Source organism: Fukomys damarensis, unplaced genomic scaffold, assembly GCF_012274545.1.
Source record: "Fukomys damarensis isolate Sample0158 unplaced genomic scaffold, DMR_v1.0_HiC HiC_scaffold_23, whole genome shotgun sequence".
NCBI classification, from domain to species: domain Eukaryota; kingdom Metazoa; phylum Chordata; class Mammalia; order Rodentia; family Bathyergidae; genus Fukomys; species Fukomys damarensis.
The window spans coordinates 9,382,955-9,399,393 of record NW_022900935.1 but is presented as its reverse complement, the minus strand read 5'-3'; the positions used below and the strand labels follow the sequence as shown (position 1 = coordinate 9,399,393).

General features: G+C 53.2%; 1 protein-coding gene across 1 annotated transcript in view; it reads right to left on the bottom strand.

The window, feature by feature from the left end:
* The window catches only part of Myom3 (myomesin 3), a 43,121-nt gene that overhangs the window by 11,287 nt on the left and 15,395 nt on the right, over window positions 1-16,439 (bottom strand). The window contains exons 13-25 of the mRNA XM_010626080.3: window positions 16,392-16,436; window positions 15,794-15,847; window positions 15,306-15,433; window positions 12,407-12,590; window positions 11,493-11,667; window positions 10,135-10,256; window positions 9,732-9,919; window positions 9,131-9,257; window positions 8,016-8,194; window positions 3,921-4,035; window positions 2,903-3,059; window positions 2,201-2,310; window positions 201-245 (exon numbers count right to left, since the gene is read on the bottom strand). Coding sequence (XP_010624382.1) covers window positions 201-245; window positions 2,201-2,310; window positions 2,903-3,059; window positions 3,921-4,035; window positions 8,016-8,194; window positions 9,131-9,257; window positions 9,732-9,919; window positions 10,135-10,256; window positions 11,493-11,667; window positions 12,407-12,590; window positions 15,306-15,433; window positions 15,794-15,847; window positions 16,392-16,436 — 1,629 coding nt within the window. The remainder of the gene's footprint in view (window positions 1-200; window positions 246-2,200; window positions 2,311-2,902; window positions 3,060-3,920; window positions 4,036-8,015; window positions 8,195-9,130; window positions 9,258-9,731; window positions 9,920-10,134; window positions 10,257-11,492; window positions 11,668-12,406; window positions 12,591-15,305; window positions 15,434-15,793; window positions 15,848-16,391; window positions 16,437-16,439) is intronic.

Below are 16,439 nucleotides of genomic sequence, written 5' to 3'. Positions count from 1 at the left end.
CCTCCTTCTCCTTGGGTTATTTATTTATTTACTTATTTTTTGGTACCGGGGATCGAACTCAGGTCCTTGTGCTTGCGAGGCAGGCCACCAAACCGCTAAATCCCCGGCCTCCTCCTTGGGGTTATTTCCTGGCCCTGCTGTGCTCCAGATAGGCCCTGGCCCCTTAACAACCGCAGGAGGCCAGGTGTTTTAATGCTTACCTGGGTTTCTGATCTCGTGGCTCAACTTCTTCAGCTTGTCCAGCTCTGACAGGGAAGGGCAAAGAAGAAAGTTGAGAGAATATCTGGATCTTGGGGGACAGTGACAGCTGTCCTAGTGTCCTGAGAAACCCCTCTTCCCCCTTCTCTTTGGAATTACCTGCTGCACAGGGGCTGAGGGAGGAGATACTGGAGCAGCTGCTGGGCACCCTGAGATTGCACGTCTTTCTTGGACCAACCTCCATTGCCCTAGACAAGCACTTACGGTGTGCTGGGCTGTGCATTATCTCATGGTGTCACACAGTGCTGTGGGCTGAGCACCCTGTCCACTGCTGTCCCCTCCAGGACCCCGGGGTCTGGTAACCAAGCTAACATCCTGTCCTGACGCCTGAGGGTCCTAAGTGCTCACACGTTGAGCTCTCCGGTGCAGAAGTCTCCGGGGTGCCCAGCACAGAGCTGCTGCCCCACCGGCTCACTGCCTCTTTCTATTAGGTCTGTCCCTCCTGCTGAGCTGAGCTCTGGATGGATGTGAGTGTCTAGCACACAGTACGTGCTCAATAAATATGTGTCCAGGGATGAACTGGAAGGGACAGAGCTCATGCTTCATTTTCCCTGATAAAGCCCAGAGTCCTTAGCCTAATGAATCTGAGTGCAAGGAGAACATCCATTGAAACAACAAAAAACCCTATCACTTTTGAGGCTGGCTTAGGTTTGCACAGAATCATCGGTTTGTATCAGTATAGCAGCACTGTTTCAGAAGGAGCAGCCAGGGATTACAGCCTCCCTGTACAGATGAGGAAACCAAGGGACAAGAGGTGACAGGGTTGTGGACAGCTAAGTTAGCAATGCTATAGGTAGTCAGACAGGGTTAGGCCCTCAAGGAAGTCAGCGTGGAGGATGACAACATACTACTGCTGTGGCCGGAGGTGCATTTGCTGAGGGCCAGGCCTCAGGATAAAGACGAAATAGCTACACTTACATACTTCCCCAAGGGAGAAACAATAATGACTGATATTCTAAATGGGCATCGGTTACCTTGGGTGGGGGACCAAGACCTCCCGACCCATCCCTTCCAGGAGGGGTCCTTGTTCTTTTCATGTATACTTTGCTACATGACCTGCTTCCCACTGGGTCAATATTATTTAAGTGACTCTACTTGTAACCTTATTGGCTGATCATAGTTTTGTCTCACCTTCTACCCACCTCATGACTTTGCTCTGTAAAGTGTCCCGTTAGTGGAGTCCGGCCATCCACCTTCCCGGGTCCCTCCTGTCCCTCTCAGGCAGCAGCTGTCTATCTCTCAAAAAATATTTCCTACTCTTAACCTCCACTGTTCCTGGAATTCATTATCAGACACCACAGAGGTTGGGAGTTACATCTATTTCCCCTGTATCATCCCCAGATCAACATGACTTGCCCAAGGTCAAGTAGCCAGGAAACTGAGAACTGGAATTGTAACTCAGTCTCTCTGGCCTTTGCTTCTTAGCAAAATCCAAGGGCAGTGAGCAGGGGAGACCATGGGTACAGGCTGTCCTTGTTGCTATGGAGTCAGCAGAGAGAGTCTCATTGGTCGGGAGCATGAATTCATCAAATGAGGCGGAGCCTTCAGACACTACTTATTCTCTGGTTACCACAGTCCGCACTGCTCTCTCCTCTCATCCTCTTTTCTCACAACTGCTGCTACTTTGCAATTTATTATTGCCTTGCACTCTCAGTATTTTTAGGCTAAAGACGGAATAAAATAATTCTGGACAATTTGCTTTTATCAAAAGTGGGAAAATGAAAGATCAGGAGAATGAGAATTCAGCTAGGCAGGGATTTTTGGAGTCCTGGTGTAATCCCTATGGTGCAGGACTCAACCCGGCACATCTGTGCACTGGGTGTTTATTGATTGACTGAATGGTGGCTGAGGGCTGCTCCGTGCTGGCCGAGATGGGCATTTGTGTCTGGACTCTGGACTGGGGTCTGTCTCCGGGGGAGACAGTGGGGAGCAGGGGCCTTACCCTCCTCAGTCAGTGTGTGGCTTGCAGAGATGTCTTCATCAGCATCGGTGACTACCACTGTGTAGGTGCCCAAATCCTGAAGGCCAGGTTCTTTCAGGATGACCTTGGACCTGGCAGAGAGTGGGAGCGGAGGCTCTGAGGGGCTCCCTGGTCTTGTGCATGGGAGGCCTGGGAGCTGCAGGGTCTTGGCTCTGGTGGCCTAACCATCCCAGACCCCAGCCAAGGTGGGGAGCAAGGCAGGTGCCTCCTTGCCCTTCTTGGGGTCCCTCTGGCCTGGCACCTGTGGGGCCTGCCAGACCCAGCCATGCTGCCGTGTCCTCCTCCAGGGCTCTCGGGGTCTGCTTTGTCTCTTGCAGGGGAGGACAAGTGAGACTCAGGGGCCTGGAAGGGGTTGTGGTCACAGGGCCCAACCCTTCACTATACTGACAAGGAAGCCGAGTCCAGGTAACTGCAAGAGCAAGTCGCTGGCCCCCACAGGAGTCTTCTTGGAGGCTCTGAGGCAGAGGCAGCAAGATTCCTTATGCAAAAAGAACCCCTTAAATTGCCCTCTCCCCTCACTTCCCCCTGCAGTGGAGGAGCAGGAAACTGAGTTCAGCCCCTGTCTCTGCGCCCCGCCCAGGGCCTCACACCCCAGCCCTGTGCTCCCATGGTACTTGGGTCCTGTGAGCAAGCGGCTGTGCCTCCTCCCCGACCCTCACTCACTTGTTAGGTTCATCCTTGACCTGGACCCTCTGGGGGTCCGGCGGACCCTGGTAGTCTTTGGACCACTGAAACTCCGAGTCATCGGGGGCCTCGGGGGCTTCGAAAGCCAAGTAGATCTGGCCTTCCTCATCCACACCAACCTGGATCTCATGGGCACCTGGGAACGAGATCCAGTGCCCGGCCCCAGAGGGTTATGAACAGTAAAGGGGCCACACCCCTCCGCTGCTTGGACCCTCCCATGGCTGCCCCGCGCTGAATGACAATATGAACCCCGGCCCCTTAATGTGGCCTGCAAGGCCCTGCGTGACCTGGCTCTTTCTCAGCTCAAATGCCACCTTCTCCGCACTGCCCTGGCTAAAGTTTCCCGCCCACCACCGCACCATGCTGTTTCCTCTGTGGCGCCGCCCATCACTGCCTTACATCGCTGTCCCCACAAGGCAGTTTACTTCCTCACGTCTGCCCACTCCCTGTGCCCTCCTCCTGCTATTCCCAGAGCTGGGCCCGCTTTCTCATCTGCTGCTGTATCCTCAGTGAGATGTGGGCACCACAGATGATAGGGAATGAACGACAGAAGAAAAAAGGAAAGAACGTGCTTCCCAGCTGGGGAGCGGAGCAGGGCTGGCTGTGTGCCCGGGCTGCTGAACCTCTCTGAGCTACGACAAAGTCAGTTCAGATGCGCCGGTGAGGCCCCAGCATAGCCTCTGGCGGGGGAACAGGAGGGGCCCCAGGAGCTGGGACTGCAAGACAGGCAGAGCTGTGGTGGGATCCTTTATGGTCTGTGAGGAGCTGCAGGAGCTTATGCTTAGCGTGGGGAAGAGCGGAAGAGGGATGTTCCCATCGGGGGTCCCACAGGGGTGCTTGGGCTTGGGCTTGGGGACTGGGAGAGAAGCCAGTGGGGGTGGAAGGCCCCACACTCTGCTCTGCGACGATCTGCGCGCTTCTCCCAGCGTCCTGCCAGCCCCACTGTGCTTGACGGAGGGCCCAGCTCTTGAGCGCCGGCGCCCTCAGGCCACCCTACCTGGCTTGTCCTCCAGGAGCACGGGGTCAGTGGGCATCGATGGTTGTCCCAGCCCGGCTGAATTCACGGCCTGTACCTGGAACACATACCTCTTCCCCGTCTGCAGGTCAGACACCTGGGGGCGGGGCGAAAGCCGATGCTGAGGACAGAAGGTCCCTCGTGGCCAGGGCCCAGGAACAAGCACAGGCTGCTTGTTCTCCCTCCTGAATTCCAGATTTTAAAAAGCTTTTAAAATTTTGATTTTTGTGGTACTGGGGATTGAACCTAGGCCCTTTGCACTGAGCTGAATCCTCAGTCTTTTTTTTTTTTCCCCACAGGGTCTGGCTAAGTTGTTGAGTTGCCCAAGCTGGGCTCCATCTTGCAATTCTCCTACCTCAGCCTCCTAGAAGTGCTGGGATTATGGACATTTACCGCTACACCAGCCTCTGAATTCCAGGTTTGTAATGTCTACTTCACAGGCACTGGCACCTGGATCCTGCTTGAAGCTTAACTCAGCCTCCTCCTCCCAACAAGACTGTCTCTTGCCTCTCCCTCCGTCCTCCCCTCTCTTCCCTCCAACAGCCAGAGGCAGACCTGGGATCATCGTTTTGGATGTTCTTTTCTTTTTTATTGAGACAGGGTCTCGCTATGTAGCTCAGGCTGGCCTTGAGCTTGGGTCTACCCTCCTCCTGCCTCAGCCTCCTGAGTGCTGAGATTATAGGTATATGCCACTATGCCCAGCTTGCATGTTCTTTTCTTGAACCTTCCTTATCTAATCACTAAGTTCTGCCCATTTTATCCCCCCCCCTTTTTTTTTTTGGTACCAGGGATTGAACTCAGGACCTTGTGCTTGCGAGGCAGGCAGTGGCACTACTGAGCTAAGTCCCCAGCCCTGACCTTACGTTTCCTGAATGTGTCCCCCCCATGTCAAGGCCATAACTCGACAGAAGCTTTTTTTTGTTTTTTTGTTTTGTTTTATTTTGGTACCAGGGATTGAACTCGGGACCTTGTGCTCGCAAGGCAGGCAGTGGAACCACTGAGCTAAATCCCAGGCCCAGAAGCTTTTTATTTCTTCTTACCTGGATCAGTTCGTTTCTGCCCCTGGACCCTTGGGCCCTTCTCCCGTGTGGTTTTCCCTCTGTCAATCTGATTATGCTTCAATCTTTCAGTGACTTTCGGAGTCGAGGTCATGTTGCAATGTTTAGAAACTAATGTCTTCCAATGCACCTCAACCTTCCGTACTCTCAGTACAGTTAGAAGCAAAGGAGCTGAGTCTCTCTTTTCCTTCATTCAGCTGTAAACATCACACCACCCCTAATGGCTCTCCATCTTCCATAACCCTAAGTCAGGGAAGGTGTGTGAGCCCCCTCCCTTCTCTCCACTCAACCGGACGCACAAGATCGCCCTAACGATCACTCAGGCTTAAGCTTAGGAGGTTGTGCACATTGCTGACATCAGAAAAGGGAGACGGAGGGAGCCACCTAGCACCACTGGAGTCTGACCCTGTACACCCTGGGAGCCCTTGCTCTGCCCTTCTACCCGCTCCTGCTAAACTTACTGCATACTACACCACGAGGTACACGCTTGGCAGTACTTTCCTTGTCATACCCAACAACCCGGACCATTTTGGCCCACTCGACTGTATCACCCTCACTGCTGTGTGGCCCCTTCTCTGCACAGCTCCCTCGGGGTCTCCACAGTCAGGGAGACCTGCCCTGCTGTGGGAGCCCGCTGGCATTTGACATCGGAAAAGTAACTTCTTCTACCATTGAGGCATTGACACAATCTATGACTCTATTTGGCTTTTCTGAGACAAAGGTCTCAGCTATGCAGATGAGATTGACCTGGAGCTCACTGTGTAATCCAGGTTGGGTTTATGGGGTTACCGGTGTTGACCTGGAGCTCACTATAATCCAGACTGGTTTTATGGGATTACGAGCGTGCACCACCACACCCAGCTCAAGGACTTTGTTAAATTTGACCTTATGATGGGAAGAACTCGGATAGCCAAAAATCTGATCTCCTCCCTAATAGTTGCTTGGTGCTTCCTGTGGGCCTGCCTTTAAAAGGAGCTGTTTCTGTGAAATAAATCGGACCTCTTGTCTCCACACTATTGAGTGTGCTGTCTTTTCTCAATCCTCACTCCCCAACTCAGGTACATTCATGTTGTGACAGCTGGGCCGCCACACCCTGCCCTGTCTTTGCCCTTGCGGAGCCCTCTGCCAGGATCACTGTGCCTCCTTCTCAGTCTGACCAACTCCAGCTCAGGCTTCATGTGCCACTCAGCTGGGGCAGATGAAGGACCCCAGGCTGTGGCCCTGCCCCTCTTCCTTGGAGCTCCCATCATCTCCAAGCTCCCTCATTGGCTGCATTCATCACACGGCACTGTGAGTGCTGTTCCCCAGTGGCTGTGGCTTATTTAGCTTTTCATGTCTAGGACCCTGTCCAGACCTGGCAGGAAATAGACGTCAGGAAGTGGTTAGTGAATGACTGAGAGGCAGCCAACCACACTCACGTGGACACTGGTGCCAAGTCACTGTCCTGGCCCAGGCTCGCCCAAGGGAAGGCGGAGGGACTGTCCACCACGTGTGGCCCTCTCGGGCCCCTGTCCAGCATCGGCCAACTGCACTAATGGTGGACTGGCCCTGGGGACACGGGAGTCTGCGGAATCTCAGGGGACTCTGCTTGTGGTGGATGCTTTTCTTCTCTCATTTGTCTTAGGAGGGCTGTTTCATTTTTACAAGATTAAAGTGTTTAAGTTGTTTCTGATGATAAAAGAAACTGGGAAGTTTTTAAAGCAACAGAGAAGGATATGACGTGAAGGTTTAAAGCCCTCCTTGAGTTCCCAGCTGCATAGAGGACCAGGGTGAACAGGATGGTGAAAATCCTTTTAGATTTGGTAGAAATACAATAGGCATTATATTCTCTTCATCGCTATCTTATTCTTTCCCAATACGGTGGGCTTCTCAAACCTATCTTCTTTTTCTTGTGTGCTGTCATGGAAGGCTAAAGAATGCTCCTGGCATCTTGGTGTGGTGGCACATGCCTGTAATTCTAGCACTTTGGGAGGCTGAGACAGGAGGATCACTAGTTACAGCCCAGCCCGTGCAACTTAGTGACTTAGCAGGATCCTGTCTCAAAATAAAAAAGGGCTAGAGATGTAGCTCAGTGCAAAGGCCTTGGGTTCCCTCCCTATTGCAGGTGTGTGTGTGTGTGGCTGTGTGTGTGTGTGTGTGTGTTAAGTGCACCTCTTTCTGCACCTGGGGAAAGATGCCTCAGGTGAGTGGATTGGAGGAAGTCATCCATCTTTTTCTAGAGCTGCACCATCCTTGCACAGGCTCCTTAAATAGGAAGTCCCCCCCCCACCCCCCAATGCTACCTTCAGAGCATGGCCACAGCCTGTGAAAGTCGCCACCAGTGACCTGAAGTCTATAAGTGAGGGACTTGTGTCTGCTGGTAGTGATTCAATGACGCCTTTGTTTTCCGACTTGTATAAATATTTGTGACTCATCTTTGTCACGTAGGGAGAGGAGTGGTCCTTTCCTCTTGCGTGTGCAGAAAGTTAAAACCACAGTAACCACTCGGACCAAAACCAACGATTCTACATTTCCTATTTATCCACGGGTGTAGCATCCTTCACACCACTGCCACTCCTTATGCCCAGGATTCCACATGAAGGGTGCGCTATGATTTATCTCAGCAAACTCCTTCTGGCAGACATTTGAGTTGCTTCCAGCTCTGCCACAATGCTACGATGACTATCACCATCCTTAGGTCTTTCCACACTTGCCTAATTCTTTCTCTACAATTCAACCCGAGGGGCGGACTTCCCGGATGGAGGGGTATGCAAATCTAAATGCTGATACACCAGGCCTACTGGAGTGAGATTTTTAGGGAGGAGTTTGTCCAGCACAGAACTGAGTAAGGCCACCAGCTAGCCAGACCTGCTGCCGACTTGCTGTGCGGCCCTGCTTAAGTCGCTGTCCCTCTCTGGTCCCGTGCTGCCAATAAGATAAGTAGGTGCTCTCTGAGGGTTGTTGCAGCTCGGTGGTTCTGCCACATCCAGTGGCAGGAAAGGCTCGGGGCTGGTTAGGAGGGGAAGACGCAGGAACTTACCCTGAAGTGGGTGTCAGAGATGGAGTCTGGGGTGACCTGCTTCCACTCCTCAGCGCCTTCCTCCTGGAAACTGATGCGGTAGCCGGTGACTGGCCCAGCCCCTGTGTACACAGGCGGCTCCCACTGCAGCATCAGAGAGGTGGCCCGTACTTCGGTCACCTGCACGTCGTACGGGGGGCCTGTGGGGGTGAGGGATGGCAGAGCTGTGGGGGCCGGGCAGCCAGCTGCTCAGCTGGTCAGTCTGTCGGTCACCACCAAGCCTGGAAGGCCTGCTCCAGGCAAGGCGGGGACCTGGGCAGCCCTGGCTTTGTGACAAAGCTGTGTTCCTGGCCTGAAGTAGGGTTAGCTCTTCAAAATGCACTCAGTGTCACCTCCTTCTGGCAGCTTCCCTGACCAGGTCCCCAGCCTCCCCTCCTGGCGAGGGGGACTCTGGATGAGTTAATGTGCGTATTCCTGTTTCCTCACCTGGAAAAGGAGGACGGTAAGCAGTCCTCACGGAGCTGTTGTGGGCTCCAGTGAGAATATTTGTGGGAAGTGTCTGGTACATAGACTTGATAAATACCAGATGTTCATAATTGTTGCTCCTGAAAGCACCACATACTGTAATTACCTGCCGTCAGGTGAAGGTTTTATGCAGAAAACAGAACTGTGCTGAACAGCGTGGTTGACACTGATTGTTCCTTCCGTGGGGGGAGGAGAGGGGCTCACTGAGCTGAGGGGAGCAGGCTAATGGGGTTAGCAGTGTGGCAGGCCCCCCACTGAGGGGACTTCCGGAATGTACAACCTTCTGTGGTAACCTGGGAAAGTCCCAGGGGGATGAGTTAGCCACCCTCGCTGTGTGGCCTTGGGGTTCACCATGGGGCTGCGGGCAGAATCAGAGCTTGGATGGTGCACTGACTTGGGGTTGGTTGGTGCTGGGGTGCAGGCCCAGGGGGTGGCCGGTCAGGGGCATCTTTGGTAGGCTCAGGACAGTCAGCATCAGGGATTTCAAGGTTAGTCTGGGGAGGTGTAGGGGTCTGGGCACTGAACACACAGGGACTTCCACGCTGTTCGTCTCTCTAGTTCAAGGTGGGGAGGGCAGGCAGGGCAGCCTGGACCGCAGCCCTCGGCCTCACCTGGCTGGGGCATTGTCCACTCTTTGCATTCAAACAAGCTGCTGGGCGCTGACAGCTCACCCACACCTGCCCAGTTTGCTGCCCGGGCACGGAACTCATAGAAGTGGCCTTCGTGGAGGTTGCTGATCTGGAGGAGCGGAAGGACAGATCAGGATAGCTGCAGCTGGGGAAGAGGTGGTGTGTGAGTGTGTACGTGTGTGTGTGGCTGAGTGTGTGTAGTTCTCAGGGGTTCCCCTCTCCAGTACTGGGGATTGAATCCGGGGCCTTTGCACTGAGCTCCATTCCCAGGCCTTTCTATTTATTATTTATTTTTATTTTGAGACGGTCTTGCTAAATCATTAAGTTGCCTGGGCTGGGCTCAAACTCACAACCCTCCTGCCTCAGCCTCTCAGGGGGGCTGTGATTATAGGCAGGTGGCACCACATCTGTTTCTTAGGGGCTTTACACAGGGCCATGGAAATGCTCGGTGCTTGAACTCAGCTGGACAGTGGCGGTAGGGTAACCCGAGGCCATACACATGCCTTGAGGCCTCACTCAGGGCCCTCTGTGTGACCTTGTCCACATAGCAGCGACGTAAGCCTACGGCCACGCTCCCGCTCACCTTGCAGACCCGGCTGGGGACTGGCTGCTGGTTGACGGGGTGCCAGTCTGGCTCCTCTGAGTCGTGCTGGTCCAGGAAGTAGCCCAGGATCTTGCCGCCTCCACGACGCTTGGGAGGTTTCCACCCGATGATCATTTCATTCTTCCCGCAGTGCAGGAGGGCAAAATCATATGGAGCCGACGGGGTGGCTGTGGGAGGTGGGGAGGCAGGCAGCTGCTCCCAGGGGTGGCGGGACTGGGCAGTGGGGCCTGAGGGGGCCCGGGAACCTCCTCTGGTGAGCGCTCACTGTGCCCCAGGGGCTCCACCCTGAGCCAGCAGCATCTTCCCCAGAGGGCACCAGAGCCCAGCTCCGCCAAGGCCAGGATGCCCCAGAGTATCACAGACTGGACCCCTAGGGACTCACCCAGTGCCTGCTTGACCCTGATGGGCTCCGTGGGGGCTGAGCTCTCACCCACGCCGGCCTCACTGACTGACTTGACACAAAACTCATACTCCTTCCCTGTTCTCAGCCCTGGAACTGTAAACCTGAGGGAGAAAAGTACAGCCTGTAGGGACAGCCAGTCTGGAGACTTCCTGAGCCTTGTGGGCTAAGCAGATGGGACTGGGGGAATCTGAGCCAGCTCTTCTCTAAAATTACTGCCCCCAACCCCATAGCAATGCCTGAGATGGCCCCACAGAGGGCGGTGTCCTTAAAATTGTCAAGGATGTCTAAGGGCCGTTGTCAAAGTGCAAATACTGCACACTGCGAAATTTACCAGTTTAAGGTCAAGGCTGCCCACTCTTGACCAGTGCTCCATGCACATCTTCAGAGATTTGGGGTGTTTTGTTTTGATTTTTTGAGACAGGGTCTCACTGTGTAGTTGAGACTGACCTGGAACTCACTATGTAGCCCAGGCTGGTCTCAAACTCACAGCGATCCTCCTGCCTCAGGCTCCCAAGTGCTGGGATTACAGGCGTGCGCCACCACACCCCCGCTTTCTTTCCAGAGTTTTGGGTTTTGATCTTGAACAAAAGCAAGTGGCTGTTATAATCTGTAATATTGCTGTGAGTCCTTTTAAAGACCCTAGAATGAACTGTCACCCAGACATACAAGGACACTCTGGTTTAGAGAAAATCATCCTCTCTTCTGGTCCTTTGTGATGAAGCCTAAATTGTGGACCTCTTTCTCCCTTTTCCCTTATCCACATTTTCCTGTAGCAGATCTGTTCCGCAGGGGACTTCTCCAAGTCTATAGTCACCTCTAACCCCAGACTACTTCTGCAAGCAAGTGTGTGTCAAAAGAGACCATCTGGAGCCAAGCCCCTGTTCCTCTTCTTCCTAACTATGGGAGTTTGGGCAAGATGCTCAATCTCCCTGTGCCTTAGTTCTTCCCTCTGTAAAATGATCGCAAAAGCAACCATCCTAACTGAGTGTGGTGGCCCATGCCTATAATCCCAGCACTCTGGGAAGCTGAGGCAGGAGGATCATAAATTTGAGGCCAGCCTAGGAAATTCAGTGCTTTAGTGAGAAATGATCTCAAAGAATAAGGACGGTGGGGGAGGAAAGTTAGGGATGTTGCTCAGTATGAAGGCCCTGGGTTCAACCCTTAATGCCATAAAAACAAACAAACAAACAAAAACAATCCCCCAAATCATTCAAACTCAGGACAACAGTAAGAGCTGGAAGACCTAACACACGAGGGCCTAGAGCAAGGCCCAGCTTAGGGTACAGCTGTGACACGGTGGGCTGGATGCCTGCTGTGATTGGGTTAAACAGACTCACCTCCTGTCCTGGATGGGCTTGTTGTTGACTGTCTGCCACTCAGAGGATCCTGCCTCCCTGGAGTAGATGTAATATCCCAGGAGCTCGGCACCAGCGTTCACGGGATCCCAAGTCAGGGACACAGAGGTCTGCGTGTCTCGGAAAGCTTGCACTTGAGCTGGTGGGGGGAGAGTAGCTGAAAAACAGAAACATTGGAGAGAGACACTGAGTTAAGCCCCTGAGAGGCTGGGAATGGGGCTGTGGGGAGAGTCAGGGAGGAGGCCCACAGCTATCCAGAGCATTGCATAGACTTCAACCTTGTCCAGGGGCTTAGGGTTCAATTTCCCAGGCCCAAAAGTGTGTTTGGAACTCTCCGGTCTTAAAAGTCCTCTCTTCCATGACTATTGAGCATTTCTAGTTCCTCACTTAAGCACCACAGCCCTCCCTCACTGAGTCTTACAGTCTCTCTCAGAAGTGACCAAATCTGACAGCTTTCCTCAGTCCTGACCTTTAATCTCAAGACAACTTGATTTTTCTTCCCTTGAAATCTCTCTATTGATTTTCATGGTTTCCTGATACTAAGCTTGTTGATTTGGGGATGCTATGATTTGTCAGTGGCTAGATGGATGGCTGCTTGAATGTTTGGACGGGTGGTTGAGTGGATGGCTGGCTGGATGAATAGACAGATGGATGGGTGGATGATTAGCTGGATAGATGATGATTGGATGAATGCTTGGTTGGATGGCTGGATGGTTGGAAGTCAGGGTCACAATCCCTACATTTCAAATTCCTTACGCATCATTTGTTGGATCCCTGTCTTCCTTTTGGTACAATTATGGGGCTCCTCTAATTTTTTTTTTCTTGACCTACTTCACTTTTCTCCTTTCCTCTTATTTCTCCTGGTTTCATTTCCCTCTGGCTGCATCACGTAGTACCTGTCTTGCCTCTCAGGGCGATGGGCTCGCTGGGCTCCGAGGGGTCGCTCATGCCATATTGGTTCATGGCCCGCACTCTGAAGACATATGATTTCCCCTTCTCCAGGTTCAGGAGGGCGAACCTTGGAGATTTCACCGGGTGTTCTGAGCTGATGGCCTCCCAGGTACCACTACCTATGACCGACTGGAGGGAGAGAAACTGGCATCAGCTAAGCTGCTTCCATGATCTTCTCCCCAGAAGGCTGCCCCCAAGCCCTGGTCCACCTGCTCCCTCAGACTTTCTCCTGAGCCCTTACCTGTAGCATGTAGCAGTCAGCCCTGGGATTCCTCACATCCCTGCTGCCACAGTGTGTTAATGGCACTCCCACTTCCAGTGGCTCACGCCCAGACCCTGGGAGCCAACTGTGGATCTTTCCCTCACAGGCCAAATACTCTCCATGAGATCTAATACGTGGTACCTTTGAAATGTATCCAAGCCAGGCATGGTGGTGCATGCCTGTAATTCCAGTACTTTAGAAGGCTGAGGCAGGAGGGTTGTTAAGTTGTAGCCCAGCCTGGATAACTTAGTGAGACTCTGTCTCAACATGAAAAAAAAAAAATAAATAAAAAAGGGCTTGGAATATAGCTCGGTGCAAAGGCCCTGGGTTCAATTCCTGGTGTTGGGAAAAGAAAAGAAAAGGTACCCAGACTCCAAAGTGACTTTACCCTTCATGCTTCCTAACCTATCCTCTACCCACACTAGCTCTATCTGTCACCTGAATTATGCGAGTCTGTCTTTAACCCATTTTAGTCTTTTCTTAAGGGGCTGCCAGAGGGATCTTGTTGTCAGCACAAGTCAGAGCAGGCCCCTTTCTGCTCAGAAGCCTCTCAAACTCCCCATCCCCCTTGGAGTGAGCACTTCTTCCCTGCTACTTGCCTGGCCTCAGTCTGCTGCCCCTGTGTCCACTCACTGCAGCCCTGGGCCTCCCTGCCATGCACGGATGGCCCACGTCCCCCCTCTGGGCCTCTGCACTTGCTGCTCAGAACTTGCTTGAGCCTCCTCCGCCTCTCCATTTTGCATCTCCCTCCTCAGTGCCAACTGCTAGCTAAGGAGCTAACACACTTCATATTCTACGCGTTTTCCTTGTTGCCTCCCCTGTACCATGTCCTTGGGGCCAAAAATGGTACTGGCACATGGGATGAATAAATGGGTGAATTCTCACAGTAACCCTGCACACTAGGTGTTAATTTCCCCACCCGTGAGAGGCTCCACTCAGGTTTAGAGACATTTGGGGAACTTGCCCGGAAGTCCCACACTTCACACAGGCTGGATATGGTCCTGAAGCTCAGGTGTGGCTTTTCCCCAACCTGTTCACTTGCCACAGTACCAGGGGCCCCAAAGGCCGTGAGGATCTATAAGGTGCCATCTATCTTGAGGGAGCTGAGGTGGCCACTTATCCCTCTGAGTCTCTGGGTAGACATGGGGCAGCCTTGAGTGACAGGGTGAGAAACCCAGAGACAGTTCCTGCTGAATCTGGACTTGAGGTGCAGTGCCCAGGAGCACTGAAACTACCCCCATCTTTCCTCTCCAAAGACCACCTGGCTGCCAGAGGCCAGAGATGTCAAGAAATCACCAGAAAGGGCTGGGGATTTAGCTCAGTGGTGCCTCCACCTGCCTCACAAGTGCAAGGTCCTGAATTCGATCCCTGGTACAAAAAACAAACAAACAAACAACCCAAAAAACAAAAAACAGTGAATGCTGTGAGCACCCACTGGGAACAGGCCCTGTTCTGTCTTTGTATGTCTTAATTTGAGCTTCACTTTAACCCTATGAGATGTTTGTGATTATTATTAACGTTGAAACAGAGGCCCTGAGAGACTAAATTGCCCGAGGTCACACAGCTCATACTGACAACAAAGACAGGTGTTGAAACCAAGCAGTCTGGCTCCAAGTTGGTTTCCGTCGTATTTTACAGCTCCCAGAACAAATCTGTGATCATTTATGATATCCTATGTTGGAGAATTAGGGTCTATTTCCTGTGAATGTGAGAAGATTTTGGACAAAAAGAGCTAGAGATTCCTCCCTGGGCGTGTTTAGTTCTTTTATTCAGTAAACCTTTGCCGTCACCTGTTGTGTGCCAGGTACCATGGTGCACACAGTGAGTCAGAGAAACTTGTGCTCTGCCTTTAGGAAGAGGACTCAAGAACACCTCATGAGAAGCACAAACAGTCCTGGATGCTGGCCCAGGCTGTGTGCTGTTCCTTATTTAGCCCTCATCAGTCAGCTACTCCCTTCTAGGATGGAGGACAAAGGCTCAGAGAAGTTAGAGAGAACTTCTGAGGGATCCTCCAGCAAAAGACTGGGTTGAATTGCTCGTAACACCCACGATATCTTCTCCTCCACGCTGCCTCCCCTGCACTGAACCCACTCCACAGGGCCAGCCCCATCTCTATCAGGGTGACCCCTGTCCCCAGTGAGGACCGCCTTCTCCTGAAGGGAGCTCCCTACACCTCTAGCTGGTAGGTACCAGCCCAGCTCCCCTCCCAACATGGCCCCATCAAGAGGAGGTGCTCGACCCAAAATCTGACCTGATGCCATGGACTTGGGGCAGGGAAGCACCCAGGAAACGGCGGGTCTTACTGTTGTCTGTGCTTCTTACTTTTGTGTATTTCATGAACAGCCTCAGGAATTGCTAGCACAAGTAACTGGTGCCTCAGGAGACCACAGAAGGCCATTAGTCCACCCCCTGTCTCTGTGGGGCTGAGCTCAGGTCTTTCCAGGCAAGGACTAGTGTCTCTTCTTCGAAGGCCCCCAGGGACCCTGCCTGAGGTTTCTCAGCACCCTGTACTTCCTTGTACCCAGATCTCACAGTGTGTCCGCTTTTTAGGCTGTCCTAGGTTGGTGCTTGGGGTCTCCTACCTTCTCCAGGGCATAGGTCAGTGGGGCTTTGCCCCGGGGCTTTGGTTCCTCCCAGCTTAGAACCACATAGGCCTCCCGGATCTCGCTGGCGTGGACATTGGTCGGGGGCGAGGGGATGATCACGGTCTCTGAAATCAGAATCATCCAGGGCTGAGATGGGTGAGCTCTAAATCTCAGCTCCTCCCCAGGAGGGAAATGGGGCCTGGAGAGAAGCAGGAAGTCACTCCAGGTCACCCTGGTGCCAGAATCCTGTTCTCCTGATGCCCTCCCTGCCCAGGGACTTCCCCATAGGCCACCTCCTCCACCAGCAGCACACCCAGGGGGCCACAGTGACCCTTAGTACCCAGGCCTCCGATCAACTAGACCCTCCTACCCTCACCTCCCCACACCCCAAGTATGGCTAGCATTGTGTGCCTGTGTCCTACAATTTCCCGAACTTCTCAGGAGCTGACATCCGGAGGCGCAGTGTTTGGCAAAGTCAGGCCTACCTTCAAAATCGGCCATGCTGATGGTGATCTTGCTGCCCAGATCAAAAGGGATCTCTAGGAAGGAGGGTGGAGCATGCAGGTACTGAGTCAAGAGTGAGCCACGGCCTGCTCCCTCTCCAGCCCTGATCCTGCCTATCTGGTCCTGGCCTGGTGGGCCTTCACCCTGTGACCTCAGGCAGATGTTCTCTGGTTCAGGCTTTCTCAGGAGTCCAAAGTGGAGCCCTGCTGTGTTCAACCTCTGAGTCACACTCTGTTTACTGGGCAAATGGGTGCAGAGAGGAGGAGTGATGTGTATAGGAATGGTGGAGTCAGAGGCAAACCGAAGTCAGGATGAACCCTACTGGCTGAGAGAACTGTGTCTCACATTTGCTCTGGGTCCGGGCTCCTGGGGGCAGGGCTGTCTCCTCCATCAGACGGGGGGCATCTGCAGAAGGCGCTTTGGTCCTCCCTCAGATGGTGTCTCCTGTGGACACCAGACCAGCTAGTCCCCACCCCCAGACTAGGGCTTGCTGAGGGCTGGACTGTGTCACCTGCCTCCTGCGTGAGGCAGTCTTGAGTGCAACCTGCTTGATGCTCTAGAACGTCGCTCTGTGCTCACCTGTCTTCCTCTGGACTTCATCGTGGTCACCTGTGACAACTACTTCTG